Source organism: Lolium perenne, chromosome 3 (genome assembly GCF_019359855.2).
Source record: "Lolium perenne isolate Kyuss_39 chromosome 3, Kyuss_2.0, whole genome shotgun sequence".
In the NCBI taxonomy this organism is placed as follows: Eukaryota; Viridiplantae; Streptophyta; class Magnoliopsida; order Poales; family Poaceae; genus Lolium; species Lolium perenne.
This window is the reverse complement of record NC_067246.2, coordinates 234015732-234034482: the sequence shown is the minus strand read 5'-3', so window position 1 is coordinate 234034482 and position 18751 is coordinate 234015732. Positions and strand designations below refer to the sequence as shown.

General features: G+C 42.0%; 3 protein-coding genes across 3 annotated transcripts; all 3 read right to left on the bottom strand.

The window, feature by feature from the left end:
* Positions 1-4840: 4840 nt before the first annotated feature.
* LOC127343718 (PLASMODESMATA CALLOSE-BINDING PROTEIN 2) lies at positions 4841-5908 on the bottom strand. The gene is made up of 2 exons (XM_051369907.2): positions 5440-5908; positions 4841-5353 (listed from the first exon to the last, which is right to left on the bottom strand). Exons 1-2 carry the CDS (start codon positions 5738-5740, stop codon positions 5055-5057), a joined length of 600 nt encoding a protein of 199 aa, XP_051225867.1. The 5' UTR covers positions 5741-5908; the 3' UTR covers positions 4841-5054.
* A 995-nt stretch (positions 5909-6903) lies between these two features.
* On the bottom strand, positions 6904-10848 carry LOC127343716 (glutathione S-transferase 1). The gene is made up of 3 exons (XM_051369905.2): positions 10589-10848; positions 8595-8643; positions 6904-7572 (listed from the first exon to the last, which is right to left on the bottom strand). The coding sequence occupies exons 1-3, from the start codon at positions 10736-10738 to the stop codon at positions 7106-7108; spliced, it is 666 nt and encodes a 221-aa protein (XP_051225865.1). The 5' UTR covers positions 10739-10848; the 3' UTR covers positions 6904-7105.
* A 671-nt stretch (positions 10849-11519) lies between these two features.
* Positions 11520-15042, bottom strand: LOC127343717 (glutathione S-transferase 1). Its single transcript, XM_051369906.1, has 3 exons — positions 14779-15042; positions 12845-12893; positions 11520-12156 (listed from the first exon to the last, which is right to left on the bottom strand). The coding sequence occupies exons 1-3, from the start codon at positions 14926-14928 to the stop codon at positions 11717-11719; spliced, it is 639 nt and encodes a 212-aa protein (XP_051225866.1). The 5' UTR covers positions 14929-15042; the 3' UTR covers positions 11520-11716.
* Between the last annotated feature and the right edge of the window lie 3709 nt (positions 15043-18751).

Sequence of the window (18751 nt, the reverse complement as noted above, 5' to 3'; positions counted from 1 at the left end):
CCCCATGCATTGGAACCGAGGAATTGGTGGATCCCGCGGAGCCCGGAGGTTGACAGGAGAGGTCGAGAGCTGCATGCATGTACCAATGTACTCCCTGAGTCCCATAAAATTTGTCTTAGATTATTTAAATTTAGATGCATCTACATACTAAATTTATCTAGATACATCTAAATTTTAATAAATCTAAGACAACTATCCTAGGACGCAGGGTTTGAATGTTTTGCAAGGGTTGAAACACTTCAAATTTTTTTTTCAAACAACACTTGGAATTTCACGGCTAGACAATGAGGGTACATGAGAAATGCTTCTATTATGTGCACGAAGTGTTTGTATCGTCAATTTCCTGCTTTAAAATTTATGCCACACCGTTTCACAAAGTTCATCGAGATTCATTTTGTTTCAGTTTAGTTACACAGTGGAACCCAATGACACCTAATAAAACAGCGCACAAGAGGTCCCATGTACATGGTAGTGCCCTCGTTTACGGAGCTTCCCCCCACCACCACACACACTCGATAAAAATCCAAAAATATATTTATAATATTTATGCTAAAATTTAAAAATTACTCAAAGTTTGAGCACCTAGCCCCCTAAACAATCACTATCAAGCACCATCCATCATTTGATCACACACAAAAGACTTAAAATATATAACATTTTGCATGAACAATATTAATATAATGAAATAGAAAAATCCAATAGTAAGTACATTTAATCGACCCATGGTCTTTGAAATCTCGGTGAATATATTTAAAACTACCTATTCTTACTGATCGAGTGAACTATATACCATGATACTTGTGGGATATTCACTTTGGCTCATAGGAGCATTTGCTCCCATTGTGTGAATCTACATTTCGAAGTGTCAAAAAATTCTAAACTAAAATTTTTCATGTACATCTACATATTTTATGTTCGTACACAAGTTTTCAAAAAAAACTATAAAAATTTGTGGCTCCAGTAAAAAAGACAAATTTTGATGCTATAACACGACTACGTACAGGACATTTTTTTATCTTTTTTGTACACGCCACATAAAATGTTGTTTCTCCATGAAAACTTGTGCACTAACATAGAATGTCACGATGTACAATAAAAAAATTATGTCAGAATTTTTTGACATTTTTAAAATTGTTTTTTAATTATTTTGTATAATAGGAGCATTTGCTCCTATGAGCCAAAACGCCACCTCCGATACTTGTTTCTAACAATAGATCCTTCATAGACATGTGTATAAATGTGGGAGTAACTGATTCATATTCCAGTGCAAAAGGTGAGTAGAAGGATAGACATATTTGGTACCTACTACCTCCATCCCAAGGCTTAAGGCCTATTTTTTTTTTCCAAAAAGTCAAACGAAGTAAAGTTTAACCAAATTTTTAGAAGAATTTATGAACAAATATGATATTTTATAGGTACCATATGAAAATATATTTCATAATCTATCTAATGATATTGATTTTATACTTTTCATGTTAATGATTTTTGATAAAAACTTAGTCAAACTTAACATAATTTGACTTTCTGAAAAAAATAGACCTTAAGCTTTGGGATGGAGGTAGTAATTAATAAAAGGATGGAATATACAGTCTCTTAAACATATACATGTATGATGAAGACAAGTACGACGGTTGCGGAGTTAGAGGAGAGTTGCTTGCGGACAATATAGTTACGCCATTAGTCTCCACTAATGAATAATCACAATGTCCGAAAGATGAGGGTCCGTATTGTTTTGCACATTTAGGAACGCTTGACATAAATCGTCACATCAAAGTTATTCAGAATTTTTTAAGTCTTTCTGTAGAGTCATGATAGGCTACAACTTGGGCCATATCTTGACTGTTCAGCCTCAAAAGTACATGTTGTCCTAATAAGGGTATACACACAAATTTTAGGCTAGGGCCCTAGCTTCTGGGCCGAGGACAAGCGCCCCTTTGGCGCACCCTATGGGCCGGCCGTGCTCATGCATGATAGAATCATCGTGTTTGAGGGTGCATCTCAATTCTTTTTACAAGAATATATATTAATATCGCAGAGATATCAATTACACACAGGCTCTGCAACAACGCATTGTCCTAGCAGCATTAAGATGCAGATGGCTAAAAATAAAGAAGAAATACAAAAAAGAAAAGTTTTGGTATAGTGATCTATTCCATGAAATAGGATCTCTAACACCACCAAGACAACACCAGAAATGCAGCTTCTCCATAAGCGACGTCTCAAAGAAGGAAACAGTGCACAAGCATTGTCGTCGCCCGGTCATAGATCTTAAGTTTTACCCTGAAGAAAGTCCTCGCTCTAAAAACAATGCCTTCAACAAGACCATTGCCAGACACAACCAATTAAGATTGGACCTTGCATTTTCAGCATGAAAGGTAAGACTATGAACTTCTCATATGTAGTTGCCCCCACTTGCATGATGCTGCTTCAAATCACGAATCACCGAGCCAACTCCACATCACTACCAGGACTCGAACCACCATTGCTAATCCATAGATTTTGGTTTTCAGGATATTCTCCACCAACACCATAGAACGAGAACGTGCTCCATGATTTCCATGAAGAAATGATACCCCCCCGCATGTGATGGCCCGTGCATGGGAAAACCACGCACTGTGTTTGAGATTTGGTTAAGCATTCTCTCTAAAATTGTGTCCTCACTAACATATTCTTATTTTATGTTCCATGGTCTAACTCATGTAAGAACACACACCTAGCACTCTCTCACACTCATTAGAACACCGATTTATTTTTCAATCTTATATTTGAAAGGACCATATATGTTGAAATAACTATTACATCCATTCCAAAATATAAGGCGTTCTGTATGCTATTTTACGCCATGAAAACATTTATATTTAGGAATGGGGGCAGTGTCAGATTATCAATCCATTTGAAAATGTGTATTTATTTCGACAATATCTTTTAAATATGTCCAAAAAATATTTTGTTTTGAAAAAATTCAAAATCTAAACTTCGAAACACAATGAAACATTATGACGTATAGTGAAACCCAAATTAACACATGCAAGAATCTCTGCACACACCTAGCACTCTCTCCAACTCATTAGAACATCGATTTAATTTTCACTTTTAGATTTAAAAGTTCTATATATGTTGGAATAAGTATCAGTTTAAGAATCCGTTTGAATCTGTGTATTTATTGGTGATGATATCTTCTTAACAAGCTCAAAATAGATTGTGTTTTAACAAAATTTGATATCTGAATTTAGAAACACAGTGAAATATCATGATGGATTGTGAAACCCAATAAACAACATTAAATTAGATACAAAAATTAAATGCTTCCACTATTGTGGATATGCTAACTAGGTATACCACAACATGGTCACAATTTCGGCAAGCCTAGGTGGCCCACAGATGGTGGTAGGGCCTATGGCTCAACCGGTCGACCTAGTTGCTAGAGAATCAAGATAGACGAGTCCAGCTCGGAACCAATAGTTCGGATCCATACCAACATAGATGGTAGGTTGGATCCTTGACATGCAAGGCAATACAATGTAACATAGTTTATACTTTGATGTATCCGGGTTGATCTCTGCCAGGTAACCCTAGATTGGTGCGCATTTATAAGTCGGATCCAGGGATCCTTGGGGAAGAATACAACTCATTGTAATCTCGCACTAGTTGCCTGATAATTTCAGACAAGTAGGAGTAGGGCCTCGTCACCGTCATGAGGTTTTCGAAGCTGGGTAAATCGTCTGTCCCCATCCCGGTGATTCATCACCCTATGACTCCCCCTCTCTCCCCCTCCGTGAGGTACCCCTCACCGGAGTACCATCGAATACACAACAACATCCGCTATCTGATAAATTTATCGAATGTGTCTAATACAAGTTTGAAATTTGGTGAAACACATTCAAACATGATGATGCACTACAAACATGTATAAAACTAGATACAAAGTATTGTGTGTCGGAGTTGTGTTCACTATGGTTTTAGTTCAATCATTATGTGTTTCTCTTAGGATTTGAACTCCAAACTTGATGTTGTTTCTCTTGTTTTCATGAATATATTTTATGGTCTAAACTCTAATCGATTGCTAATTATTTTCTATCTATGATGAAAAAGGTTTGAGATAATGTTTCATAAGATATTTTCGCTCGGTTTCATGAACTTTTTCTAATTTCACCAAGATTCATAAATTGGATTTTAACTATTGTCGAAATATATTTAGTATCAGGCTTATTTTGAAGCTCTCTTTACTAGATACCAAAATATTGAAACGGTTAACAAATTAGACTTCTGGATCAAAGGATACGCAAGTCTAAAAGGGATCTACTTAAGTGTGGAAGATACAGAAGATACCTCACACAAGTTCTATAAAACATGCAAGAAGAGAAATGCTTTTATCCTGTGCAGGGGAGGTCCCATATATGTTTGTACCATCGATTTTATTCTTTAAGATTCTGGCCACACTATTTCGCCAAGTTTCATGGAGTTCCTTTGTGTTTTAGTTTGGTCAAAGATTGGAAAGTGCACGAAAATCAACGGGTTTTAGCTACTCCCTCTGTCGCATAGGAGGTGATGTATAAACTTAACAAAAAAGTCAATGTTTATAAACTTTTATCAAATATATTGGAAAAAACATGAACAACTATAACATTAAATAAGTATATTATGAAAACATATCTTATATGGTGAATGTATTGGTATTGATTTGGTATTACAGATCTTCATATTTTGGTATATATTCTTGGTTAAACTTTAAAAGCATTGAATTCTTATCTAAGTTTATACACCACCTATTTATGGGCGAGGGAGTAGTATAGTAGCATAGCATCGCATGAATGATTCTGGACACTACCAGTACAGCATCTGAAAAGCACCGGAGACTGGAATTCGGGATCTTGAGGGAAAGAAATCAAACTACATACATAGGCTAAATAATAAAGAAGAAGATGAAAGACGTGCAGAAAGATAAACGTGAATCCAGAAGGACAGCCACGTCTCCACCAAAGCAACAAAGCGCTGAGTGGATCAGAAATGATATCCCTAGCAAATGCACTACGTGATTCTGCTTTACGCTCAGATCACTGCACAAAGAAAGCAAGGACGGAGGCAACGCCGAGCAAAACACGGAGGCCAATGGATGCAGCGGTAGCAGCTGGAGTGTCGCTGCTCTCGGGGCCTATGATGCTCGCCGAGGGGCCGGACGCGCCGCCGATTGGAGTAGTGAAGGTCCCTCCCATGCCGGGCGTGGCTGGGTTCGTCGCTCCTCCCGGGGAAGAAGGGTTGGTGCCCACGCCGGCGCCAGCGCCTGGAGCCGTGCCGTTCCCCGTGCTCGTCCCTGCAGAGCTTGCAGATGCAGGGTACTTGCAGGTGCCGGTGCCTGCAGAAGTTACAGATGCACCGTGAGGTGGAGGAGATCGATGATGGAGAAGGGTCACTGAAACTGATGAGCAGGTGGGTACGTACTGGGGTCGGTGGTGGTGAGGGTGGCGGTGCCGCCGAAGTCGCAGGTGGCGCCCTTGGTCTGGCTGCTCCTCTGGTAGTAGCTGTTGGCGGCGTAGGAGCAGTGCGCCACCACGGAGTCGGGGCTGTGGCAGCTCCCGCCGGTGGCCACCGGGGTGCAGTCGGCGCCCTGCCCGCACGCGTAGTCCAGCGTCTCCTGCAGCGCCGTCTCGTTCGCGTCCGCCCTGCACACGCACCACGCCGCGGCGGAGCCCCTGATCGACGCCGCCAGCAGGAGCAGCAAGAACGCCGGACTCGCCATCATATCGATCGTGCGCGCGTCACGCTGGAAGTGTTTGCAGAATTTTTTCTGAGTCTGGGCACGGATCGATCGCGCTAGCGCTCCCTTTCCTCTAGTCGGCTTGGCTTGAGTGCTCGAGCTCGACGTTAGCTGCTGGTGATTGAAGTAGTGCGGCGTGAGCTTTCCTCTAGCTCTGCTTTATATCGGCAGCCGGCCGTTCTTTTCCTCTTCCTTCCTTTCCGCATGGTGTCGACCGCCTTTGGGCGGAGCTGACATGTTTCTTAGGCGCGAAGTTTTGCGTTCACGAACCATGTCACCATGCCTACACGGGACACCTGTAAGTTTCTTCGGGCTGTTCTAGCCCAAACCACGGTCGTCAAACTAAAGGCGCCGAGGTTGCAAAGGTGGTTGTGAGCTCTGTGGCATGTGCTGCGCTCTTCTTCCTAGAGCTAGTGCTTGCTCTTTTCTTTTGGAGCAAAGAAAAGGCAAAGCTACATCAATCATATGATGATAAGGTAGACTGGTGGTAGATACCAGATACATACTTTTGTGCAGATAAGAAAAGGGGTGTCCTGCACACATACTCGGTAACACCTGGAATCTCAGACCGGTGATGCTTCACGGTGCTTAGGTGTCGAGTTCATTGTTCAGCTCTTTAACACATTCGAAGTTTTCTTTTCTTCTTTCTTTTTCAAAGGGAGCAAATCCGAAATTTTGATCAGATACAGAGAGCGAACCTCTTTCCTCTCCTCCCTACTCCCGTTGTAGATGGGTTCAAGAACAGAAAACGAACTTGAGATCACCCTCATTAAGAAAGGGCCACTTACAGATTCTTCTGAAACATAACAAGTAACCAGCAGCTCAGCACGCTATGCCGCAACATTGTCCCCTCCATCCCATGAAACTCGTCGGAGATTTGTTAAAATTTAAATGTATGTAGAATTGTAGATACAATTTAGTGTCTAGATATATCCAAATTTAGACAAATCTTAGACAAGTTTCATGAGATGCAGAGAGAATTACAAATTGGACGACGAATTGCATTGATTTTTTTCTTAACTGCATACAGAGTACATAACTTTTTTTCTTAAACCATTATCTCCACAGCTTAGTACAATAAATTGGACCATGAATTGCATATAAATTTTATATGATCATGGAAGCAACAAATTTGTAAACACTAAAGCTTAGATACCTGAGGGAAGAGTTTATTATAAACCAGAGCACAGGGATGATCGTTTTAGTGCAAGATTAGACAGGATCACAAGCATGGTAACTACACAAGAGTAAACATACAGGACACTCACAACAACTCATACCTGGACAAGCAGCCATCGAGACACAAGTCACACAAACTGCTCTTATTGTGTGGATCATGGAGAAACTGTGCTAGGCACTACTTTGAAAATATGGCTTCTTCAGTGCAGCGACCTTCTGAACGGACGGCCTCGCCAACAGGCTAGACCACCAGGCTTTCACATGCGGATATGCGTCGAACAAAGATGCCTGGGGTGTAGCCGCCAAGCATGCAGTGGAAGACACATGGGTAAGGTCCGCAAGACTGAAGAAGTCTCCAGCCAGGTACTTGCACTTGCTCAGGCGCGCCTCGTAAACCTCCAACACCTTCTTCAGCTTCACAAGGTTATCCTCGACGATTTTCTGGTCAGTGGCTCTCCTGGCTCTCCCGAACATTGGACGGACGAGGTATTCAAGGATAATGGGCTCCAATGCAGATGTGTACTGATTAGCCTCCACCTCAAGCCACACATCCACCATTGCTGACTCCTTGAGGTTGTCCTCCTTCAGCAGCTCTGGTTTGCTCTTGCGGCACACGTACTTGCAAATAGCACGGGATTCTCGAAAAAAAAGAAAAACAAGCAGAACCAGAGTTATGATAATCAAAAACGTCGGTATGGAACTGTTCTAGCAAAATAATAACAATTCACATAACATTTATTAATTTGATTAGATTCAAATGAAAACTATGTATGAAGAAAATTCAAATAACAAACATATCGTATATGTATTTTCCTACATAACCATATATAAACTCGAGCCTTTTCCTTCTTTCTCCAACTAAGTTGATGTTTAGTTACTATATCACTTCATTGATCTGAAATCAAGCATACGAGAACAGGTTGATCAAAATTTCATACATCTTGGCATATGTGTCATGTTTGGCAACGATATTTCATTCTGATAATCTAGTGCTTTGATATTTATTACCATTTCCGGTCATGTTTTGGCCAAGAACAGCAACACCACTTTCATAGAAATGATTCCATGACACATAAGTATGTTTTCATACAATCTAGGTTGTATCCTTCATACCAGGGAATTATGGAGTGTCTTTACTGATTCAGTGATTGCATTACTAGGTATGTGGTTGGTCAGTATCTAAGATTTCTCAGGGCTCACTAGAAGTTTCTGAAGACAATCATTGAACTAATGGAAATATTTATTCACATAGAAACCAAGTCCCAAAATTTATACTCCTAATTTGTTTTCAATGAAACGAGAGGAGAACTGCTATTTATTGCCAAAGAGACTACATCATCAATGAGAACACTGAAACATCAAAAACGAGAAACAGCTAACAATTACACGTAATTGTTTTTTTATCAGGTCATCACATACTGATCTGTAGATAAAGATTAAAAAATAATCGAAGTGAAGCTGATCATGCGCTTCCAGTTTAAGTGTATCTACCATTTTAGACCACCTGAAAATCTAGCTTCTTATATATTGGGAAGGCACCCAACAGCATAAGAAACAAACACAACAACAATATCATAAGAGCATCATGACCCATTTTATGGTTTTATTCATGAGGGGAAGAAAAGAGAAATGACTCCAGGAGTTAGCATCATGTTCATACCCCAGACATAGAAGTCATCATCCTGCAAAGCTGGCATCTGACCGAAGGGCTGTAGAGAACCATAAAAGGACAGTAAGTTTCGGCAATCAGATGTCACACCTCTACAACATAGGAAGTACATGTCACAGTTACTATGACACTACGACCTTTTTTTCAAAAAAATATGACTAGTATAACCTGTACAGTCATATATATGCTTCTGTTAGTGTAAAAACAATGACAGTTGCTGGGAGACAGACAAGGTGCTAGATAGTAAAAAAGTTGAAGATTCATATTCATTCAACATATCTCGCAGTGGCAGATTAAGTGTACAAATAAATACATCAACATTCAAAGGCATGGCTATTTGCACATTAAACAAAATTGAAGGTACCATACAGCCGGACAAAGCAGAGAGCATGCAAATATCTGCTCAAACAGACAATAAATACTCAGAAATATGTTTTGCCAGGTCGGAAATTTAGAATACTATCAATCTTTAAATGGATACGTAAAATAGCATGGAAAAGGTTGTCAAGTGCGCAGTATGCTACTTTGTATAGTGATAGTTCATAGTTGGTCAGGTTCTTGGTGGCTGGTGCTACATGCGTACCCTCTTCTTTTGCTCAATATTCGTGGTGGCGAAGAAAAGGTAGTACTCCTAAGTCCTAATAGCTAGTTTCTTCATGCAGTTAGTCTATCAGTCGCCTGAGCCCTCTGGATCCTTGGAAACAGGACTTGTTTTGATGAAAAGTTTATTAGTTCTCCTGCTGAGTTGCATGTACTCGTTTCTGAAATTTTAGGCAGTGCTTCAGGACAACAATCAGACAAACGTTTGGGGTGTTTCACAGATGACTGGTGAACATGAGGCAATGGCAACACATTTTCTCAGGATATAGGATGGTTGGTGGAAACAGATGGGGCGCCAACCACACTACCTCCATGAGAGGCTGTTGTAACTGCCGCGCAGCAAAAAATTGCATTTGGGTAGTAAAGGTGGTGAATAATCTGAATGCCTGCTGCATTTTATTTTGTTTTATGTTTTACTGGCAACTTTCTGGCATTAAAGTTGTTTAGTTAAAAAAGTTGGTTGGCTGAACTATGTATCTAGCTTATAGACGTAAACGGTCTATAAGATAAAATATAGGTTACTAACTTAAAAGCGCCTATTTATCGACCTTATGTGATCCATGATTTGTAATAACTTGAATATCTAAATTTCCCAATGAAATGTCTGTGTGCATCGCTTGATGCAGAGGCCAGGGTTAAACTCCTGTTTTCACAAAAAAAAATCTACATTAATAGGTATAAGCTCGATACACAGTTGTAACTGAAAGAGAAAAGTAAAAATATAGGTTAGCACTAACTTAAGAGCACCTACAGCTTACAGATAGAAAAACAAACAATTTATAGACATTAAACTAGCAGGTCACCAAAGGCACATGTAGAGTTTTCCGCATCCAAATATTTGTAAACACAAGGTTTAGGAGAAGATCTGAAGATGTAATAGTAAAAAGTAGCAGGCGTCGGTGCTAGGTGCAGGAAGTGTGGATGTGGGGAACATTATGTTTATCTTAAGTGCAACTGGGCTAAAGTCAAGTGACTAAAGATTGGAGGACAGGACAGGTATTAATTACTTACTTAATTTAGGTCACCACGCGGGTGACGCCCAAATCGTTCGCTAATCTGAGACAAGCTGCAGCGAAATCCACAATTGTACTCCTTGAGCTTGGGATTTGATTTACTCTCATGTTTTTTCTAGAAAGTTTCGGTCTTCCTAAATTTCGATCCCCAATTGAACCCTAGTAATTTCCGAATCGTAATCCCCTTCAAATCCTGAGATACTACGGACGACAGCAGCATCTCTCCCGTAAACTATACAGAGACAGAGGCATGGCAAGCGACCATTCCTCTGGGCGAGTTCACTAAATTACAGATTTACAGCAGCAGGAGAGCGAACTGCAATTTCGTACAATCAAAGGGGGCGTGCGTGGAGGCGGTTAGAGTATACGTACGTTCCTGGCGAGGTGCTCGGGGCTCTTGTGCTCGCCGGCGCCGAAGTCGATGGGTACGATGTCGTACTCGATGCCGGCCTCCTCCAGGGCGGCCACGCACCTCGTCACGTTCCACGACATGGTCATGCCGTACAGCTTCACCGGAGCCATCGCTGATCTCTTCTGAACTCTTACTATCCAGAACGGATTCAGATCCAGTGCCTTGACAACCCAGCTACAGGCCGTCTGCTTACAGTGGGTCGGCTACAGTACATATGCTACATGACTATCTGCGGTGTATGTGCTACAGTTCTTAAATCTCGCCTGTCTATTTCCAATCTAATGGTCAAGTGGGCAAGGCGTATCACCGTTCATTGGGTTCCGCCGCCGTCCCAGCCTTTGCCCCCACCGCGCCTCCATGCCGGCACCCTGAACATCGCCAACGCAGTCTCTGAATCAATACTGAAAGATCCATCCATGTTAGTATTCAGGAGGTTTAGCAGCGCACGGTTGCGGCAAATGAGAGGATGTCATTATCTGTTTCAAGCTCGGTAAGAACGGTAGGTGAGCATGGTCAGAGTCCAGGAGCTGGGTTAAGTGGGTTCTCGACTTCCCGGTTGGCTTCACACCGGCAGGCCTTGGCATATTTGCAGCCCAGGCTTTTTTATCACACAAGTGTGCTAAAGATCAACATGATAAACGACAAATATCAATGCTGGATGCTCTTTGTCTGCTCGTTGGAACTATTCAGCATATCATCCTTCATTATGCATATACTCCTGCTCAGTGTCTAGGGCTTCGAGAACAATCTCCCTTGTCCGTTTCTTAACAAAGCAAACAAAGATGGATGGAAGCACCAGATATGACATAGACCCCAAACCATATGTGGAGTTAGTTTTCTGCTAATGAATAGAACATCTAAGCAACAGATGAGAAAATATCAAAGCTGGGATACCTGAAGGAAGAATTTATTAAAAGCCAGAGCACGGGAATGCTCATTTCAGTACAAGATTGGAGTATTACAAGCAGCACACCAGCAGAAGCCTGAACATTCAACATCAAGGACCACAACACAACAACACAGTGGACAGACATATGTTGGGGCACACCTCGGCTTATTCATGTTCAGCACTCAAAACAACTCTAAGATCATGGCTTCATCAGCGAAGCGACCTTCTGGACAGACGGCCTCGCCAACAAGCCAGTCCACCAGGCTTTCACATGAGGGTATGCGTCGAACAAAGATGCATGCGGTGTAGCTCCCAGGCAAAGGGTGACAGACACATGGTTAAGGTCTGCAAGGCTGAGGTAGTCTCCAGCCAGGTACTTGTACTTGGTCAGGCGTGCCTCGTACACCTCCAGCACCTTCTTAATCTTGCCAAGGTTTTCCTCGACGACTTTCTGGTCAGTAGCTCCGCCGAGCATAGGATGGACGAGGCACTCGAAGACAATGGGGCTCAGTGCAGCGGTGTACTGATTGGCCTCAACTTCAATCCACACATCAACCATGGCCGACTCCTTCAGGTCGCCCTCCTTCAACAGCTCTGGCTTGTTCTTGCGGCATGCATACTTGCAAATAGCACGGGACTCTAAAAGGAAGAGAAGAACAAACAGAACCAGAGTTATGGTCAATGATGGTAAATTTCCCGAAGATTCTGAAGGAGTATGTAAATTGGACTTAACCTAGCAAAATAATAGTAAAACCCACCACAATTCTAAACTTCATTATATTTGAAATGAAAACTATACACATGACGAGAATCCGAATAGCAAGCATGGCTTATACTATTTCCAGCAAAAACAAATTGCTAAACTTCATGTTTTATTCTTTCAGAAAAAAAAGATTAAAACTCATGTTTGGTAACTGTATTACTTCACCGCTCGAGAGATGGTTTGCTAATTGTGAAAAATTCAAGTGTATTTCTCAACGGTTTGATCCTTCCAATTACTTTAGTTTCTACAAACGGTATAACAAGAAAATTCTCATTATTGATCTAGTGGAAATACTGAATCACATGGCAACCAAGACCCAAAAAGTATACTCTTTCTAATATGATGACAGCTAAAAATTACACATAATTTGTTTTTTCATGATGTTCTCGTAAGAAGAAATTCTTAAGCTTGATAATAATCAAGTGAAGCTGGTCTTGCACTACTTAGGTATCATTATAGAATCACAACATCAGTACTGTAAAAAGCTAAAAGCATCATGAACGTTCATAGTTTTAGTTATAATGGGTGGAAAAGAGAAAATATCTCAAAGAGATAGAATCGTACCGAAGATGTACAGGTCACCATCCTGCAAAGCGGGCACCTGACCAAAGGGCTGCAGAGGACCATATGAAGACAGTGAGTTTTAGCAATCACATGTCTCAGAAAACAGGAATCATACGCAACAGTTCTTGTGAAATTCACATTTGGATTGGTTACTCAAAATACATGTGTCAATAAGATGATTCTTTTCGTGTAAAAACAGTGATACATGGTAGCAAAAAGACGAGTTGATACATAATAAATAGTTGAAAATATCATTAAATGTATCATTTAATAGCATATCAATTGTATAAATACATAACTTGACAACAAAATGCATGACTAATTGCACATTCAACAAATCTGTAATTACTATAGAGCTGAACAAAGCAGAGTGTCGAAAGTAGCTGCTTAGACAGGTGGTAAATGCTTACAAATATCTTGAAATGGCTAAAATAGCAGGGAAGCTGTGAAGTCCGTGCTTCATAGAAAAATGCTAATAGCAGAGTCACTTCTTTTCCAAAAAAATTGGCGGTGTGTGAAAAAACCATTGCTAAATTGTACATAATGTCCAATTCACTGTTGCAGTTAGTCTAGCAGTTGGCTGTTGGGTATCTAGACTCTTACAGACAGGCTTGTTTCAATAACATGTCAATTAGGTCTCGGACAAAGATCATAGAATTATTGTCAGGAATTCACAAGGAGCAAAACAAACAGTCAGTTGTGTCGGGTGCTTGTACTTCTATCGTGCAGAGTGAAGCATTGTGTGAACGATTGATTGCCGGTCTGACTGGTGTACAAGCAAGGCCAATGCCTATGCCCAGGATAACTGACAAAGACAATGTTCAGATGCTGACGTGACTGCTGTGCAGCAAAAACGTCACTGGGAGGTAATAGGTGTTAAGCGGAATGTCGGCTACATTTTGTTCTGTTTTATGTTTTGCTAGCAACTTTCCGGGAATTAACAGGCTGCTTGGGCTCCTGGGTATGTTGAAAAATTATTTCCTGAGCAAAAGGGTTATTTTGTGTGGGAAGGGCATACAGATTTAGCTAGGTTTGGATGGTCCAAAGTAGGTTCAGATGAGGAGGCAGCCTCCCTTTCAAGAGGCGGGATCGTAAGCCTTAAAAGCATGATTTTTGGAGAGAGAAAAAGATACAGTGTCTTATTTGTGGGGTCCCTCCTCTCTTTTTTCTTGACAAAAGTTGTAGCTTCTATTGGAAAGAAAAAAATTAACTATACTGCACAACTTCATGATTTTTTGAGAGAGAAAAAGATACATAGTGTCTTATTTGTGGAGTCCCTCCTCTCTTATTTCTGACAAAAGTTGTAGCTTCTATTGGAGAGATAAAATTAACCATACTGCTTCTGACAACTTTTCTACATGAGCAGCTAGTTGTTTATGCCACCATTGCTCGTGCTCTTAGAAACCTTAGGACCCACCTTTTAATCACCACACCTCTGCTATCACCAAGCAAATCTAAATGATTGCAAGTGCTGAATAAAATGCATAATTTTACTAAGAGAAAAAGGTAAAAAAAACTAAAAGGGTGACTACACCTTTCATGCTTAATAAAGAGAGAAAATAAAAACCGTCTCTTCATTAAGAAGCCACATAACAATAACAATAGGGTTAGGTGGCGTAGGTTCTGGGTGCAGGAAGTTGCGGCTGTGGGGAGCACATGCTTTTTGTGATGAATTCAGTAAGTGACTAAAGATTGGAGAGCAGCGGGAGGTGTGTTATTACGAGAGATTACAGACGACAGCAACATCTCTCCCGCTAACTGAACTATACGGTGGGACATCTCAGTCCACGGACCGGACCCCTCTAAAACGACAGATCAATACATCATTTCTTGAAATTAGAGGTAAACGGCGTCAGATTGGAGACTAATTGACACAGCTATGTGAGGAGGTCCGGCGGCAGGCGCGCGCGTGGGTGGGTGGAGGTTGAACTTACGTTCCTGGCGAGGTGCTCGGGGCTCTTGTGCTCGCCGGTGCCGAAGTTGATTGGCACGATCTCGTACTCGACGCCGGCCTCCTCCAGGGCGGCCACGCACCTGGTGACGTTCCACGATAGGGTCGCGCCGTACAGCTTCACGGGAGCCATCGCTAAATCTCTTCCGAAACTCTCTCGAAAACCTTCACACTTTCCTCTTCTCACCAGGCAAGAAAGTCTAGGATGGGATGGGATGGGGAAGACGATGCTCTGGGTCGCCTTTTAACAGCCGACGCCGACGGATTGGAAGGGGGCAGGTGGGTGCGGTGCGGTTGGTCAATGGTAGCCGCACCGCGCTTCTCGGTGCTTCCGTTTCTTAAACCATATTTCAAGTACCCTCATTTTCCTTTTGCAACAGCTATTTTGGCGAGTACTTGATTTTTCGTTAGGGGTAGTAATCAGCGACTGACGCAGGTAGTGACGCGCAGTGGTTGGTGCGCCACTGAGGCGTCGAGATTCGCATATCTCCTTTTCACAACCACCCTTCAGTACATCTATTTCCCTACTTATTATGGCAATCCTTTACAGTATTATTTGCCCATACTTTTTTTGGTAATTAATGTGAATATATTTATAGTACTAGCGGATAATACCGAGTAAAGATACATGAGAGCTATCTCCAACGATTGAAAAAATCTAAAAAAATAAGAAAAAAATCTTCAAAATCTTTCATCTTCCAATACGTGATTTGACACTTTCTCGAAGGCAACCGTACAAATATGATAGTAGTAGGTGTCAAAATAGATAAAGCCAAACTTTTTTTATTGTTGTATTGCAATGATCCTCAAGTGATATATAAAAGAGGTATAATAGATCCTAGCCTACCTCAAATCCATATACATATTAGGTATCCTAACATTCCGACTCAGCAGAAGTGAAGCGGTGTCGATTTAAATTCTTGCGCTTTCTCCGTCTTGTTATCATCTAACGCACCCCTCCAATACAATGTGAAATTCCATACTCTAGCTAGTTCAACCAAAAAATATAAAACCACGAAATTGTAAATACTAATGAGATTTCTCCCATAGTTTTGAGCCGCAATGCCAAGACACGCACACGACGCAACCAATAAAGTAACCAACATCGGCAAAAGTACCAACACAGTAATATTTCAGGGAAAATCAAAGAGAAACCTGATTGTGGTCGCTCGAGAGCCAAGAGTACGAATCACCGTTATCCAAGATATAATAGCGGGAGAAAATATTGTGAGGGCAACCATGCAAGAAAATCCAAAATTAATTTAGCGAAGCAAGATCTGAAGTACCATACAAAAATAAATTTAATCCTCCAACACCACCATTGACGGCGGGAAGAAGATCCCTAACGAAGGGCCAAATATCACTTATTGCAAACGATGTTATCTTCATTGATGCGGAGGCCAAAAATAAGACAGCTGTCAAAACCCTAACCTTTTTTGTGGGAAAGATCTAAATATATTCCATGAGTTCACAAGAAGTACAAAACACCTCAAATATAATAAAAATTACATCAAGATCATTGGACCACCTAAAAACCACTAATGTAGCCAGAGTGAGCCACCGACGCATTGTTGTCGCTGCTCTCTTACTGGAGTCGGCCGGACGTTGTCGATGATAGTCCAGAAGTCTTCGCGCACATGCCCCTAAGGACTAGCGCCCCAGAACCAAAGTCGTTGCTATTGAACCATTGGATTGATCTGAATCTTCTAACACTAAACCTATAACACATTTAGATTGGACGAGATCCACCACTCCAGGGGAACGGTGACCAGGTAAATCTCCGCCCTCCTGAACGCCACCGGCGAGAATACCACTGACGAGGTGGACACGAGGAGGCATGTATATATTTTTGTCCCACACAGCGCCGCCATAGCCACCATTACGACGACACCGGTTAACCAAACTCTAACTTTAGGGAACTTTCTATAGTGTCGAGCGCAGGTCCGAGATCTCCACCACATCCCGTCGTCGGAGCGGCTAGCAGAGTAGACGAGGACCCGTCGATTCCCGACTGTGCACAAGCCTTTGTAGCTCTGCTCGTTAACTGTTTCAGCTGATACGTATTATCCATGCTTTTTTTTGCATGATAACTTTTAAAGTTTTGTGTACACGTTTTCGTGTGAATGGAGTGAAAGGTCTGTACCACCGTTGCTAGGCAAAACAATGTTATCCATGGAAATTACTCAATAAAAATGTCATTCTTGCAGGTTGCCGGCGGATGGCGTGGGGGATACTGGCTTGGATTCAATAAACGAGGTGGTCCTAATCTCAAGCCAAGACGAAGAATTGCTTGACGTTTGTCTTCATTGATCGCGCTAAAGTGTCGTGTTTCGGAAGGCTCCACCGATGAACTCCACTTGACGACTCATTCCTAGAGATTGCCGGATCGGATGGAATTCAGTCGCGTGTAGCCGTATTCTTTTTACCGTTTGGTTTTACAGGAAGCAGATTACGAGGTTGGCTGCTATTTGCTGGGCCATTTAAAAACTTAGAAACCGTGCTTGCTTTGAGCATAAGCTGATCAACAACCCTGTGCAGTTAATTAGTTATTCTATTGTTTTCATGAAATATTAGGCAGGTCTGCACGGAGAGAAGGATGCTGAGGATCTACAGGCGGGTGTGGATGGTTTGTTGCGGCTTGCTAGCGTGGATAACTTCAGTGCTGTTGTCCCTCAAGATGGTTCTCGGCAACTTCAGCGTCCTCTGCGAATCAGAGATGCAAACGTGGACACTAGCAATGATGAGATGGATCTGGAGGAGCAAGATCGATGTCCTCCCCCTTTGTCTGGAAGTTTACATCCTGTTATGATGGTTGTTTCGTGGCTGTCGTGTGTTAGTTTGTTTCCCTGTTTTAGCTTTTATCAATATCGGTTATGTGCTACTGGGCGAGTAAAAACTCGTTATCGCTAGCATTAGGCGGCGATTGTAATAGTTTGTTAGGTGTTACGTTGGCTAAAACACATGTGAGCATGGTACTCTGTTTCGTTATCCTTGGATAATGAAATCCGAGTCAGTGAGGTCGTTTGGAAAAGAAAAGAAAAAACGATATGGCGATTCGCCAAGCAGGCAAGAGAAGCTAGCTCAGCCTCAATGTTCCGGGAAAAAATACACTTAGTTCAGTTGACGATTCAGAAAAATAATCGCCTAAAATACTCGCGAAAAGGAAAGAAGGTCGTGGGCAGCAGCGATCAATGTCAGGACATCGACGACGCAAACGACCAAAACGTTCCCAAGTCTCGGTTCACTCCTAACTTGATGCGGACATACGGCGATTTTTTTTTAAATAATACACTTTTTATTATTAATTCCAGGAATAATAGTCGTTTGTAGCAAATTTCAGAAATAATACACCGTCGGGTTCGTAGAACCCGAAATTATAGAATCGGGTTTGTAGCACCCGAGACGGAGCGAATCTCGCGTGGCAGGCCAATGTCGGGGCAGAGCACCCCGAAACGTGGCTGTCGGCCACCGAAGGGCCGTGTCGTCCTGTCCCCTGGCCAGGGGCAGACGAGGTTGTCAGAGCGTGGAATCCCGATGACCGCAACTTCGAGCAGGCTGACCCCGACACGGGCGCGCAGAGAATAAATTCGGCCCGCACCGCTGCGTCGACGCTCGTCTTCCTCCTCCAGCTCTCTCTCAGTCATCTGCTCTCTCTCTCGTTAGCTCTCAGCCCAGCTTCATTTTTCCTCATTTGTGAGTGTTTTATCCAGCCATTTGTTGAAGTTTAACCACCAAATGCTGTAGAATTAGCTGATCTATAGATGGGTTAGTTTTTGAGGTGTTTTGGTGGAGGTGCTGTTGGTGGTGGTGGAGCTGGTGGTGGTGGTGGTGGTGGTGGAGGTGGTGCTGCTGCGTGGTGGTGCAACTGCTGCGAGGTGGAGAAGCTGAGCTGCTGACGGAGGTGTTAGGCACGCTTCAAGGGTAAACCCTAATTCCTGATATTAGATGACGTGATC

Excerpts from the sequence above, each read along its gene's own strand:
- LOC127343718 (XM_051369907.2), bottom strand. The coding sequence starts at position 5,740 with ATGATGGCGAGTCCGGCGTTCTTGCTGCTCCTGCTGGCGGCGTCGATC. Across the intron at positions 5,354-5,439 it reads CCTCACCACCACCGACCCCA|GCACCGGCACCTGCAAGTAC; the intron begins GTACGTACCCAC and ends TAACTTCTGCAG.
- LOC127343716 (XM_051369905.2), bottom strand. The coding sequence starts at position 10,738 with ATGGCTCCGGTGAAGCTGTACGGCATGACCATGTCGTGGAACGTGACG. Across the intron at positions 8,644-10,588 it reads CCGAGCACCTCGCCAGGAAC|CCCTTCGGTCAGATGCCAGC; the intron begins GTACGTATACTC and ends GGTTCTCTACAG. Across the intron at positions 7,573-8,594 it reads TGATGACTTCTATGTCTGGG|AATCCCGTGCTATTTGCAAG; the intron begins GTATGAACATGA and ends TTTTTTTTCGAG.
- LOC127343717 (XM_051369906.1), bottom strand. The coding sequence starts at position 14,928 with ATGGCTCCCGTGAAGCTGTACGGCGCGACCCTATCGTGGAACGTCACC. Across the intron at positions 12,894-14,778 it reads CCGAGCACCTCGCCAGGAAC|CCCTTTGGTCAGGTGCCCGC; the intron begins GTAAGTTCAACC and ends GGTCCTCTGCAG. Across the intron at positions 12,157-12,844 it reads TGGTGACCTGTACATCTTCG|AGTCCCGTGCTATTTGCAAG; the intron begins GTACGATTCTAT and ends TCTTCCTTTTAG.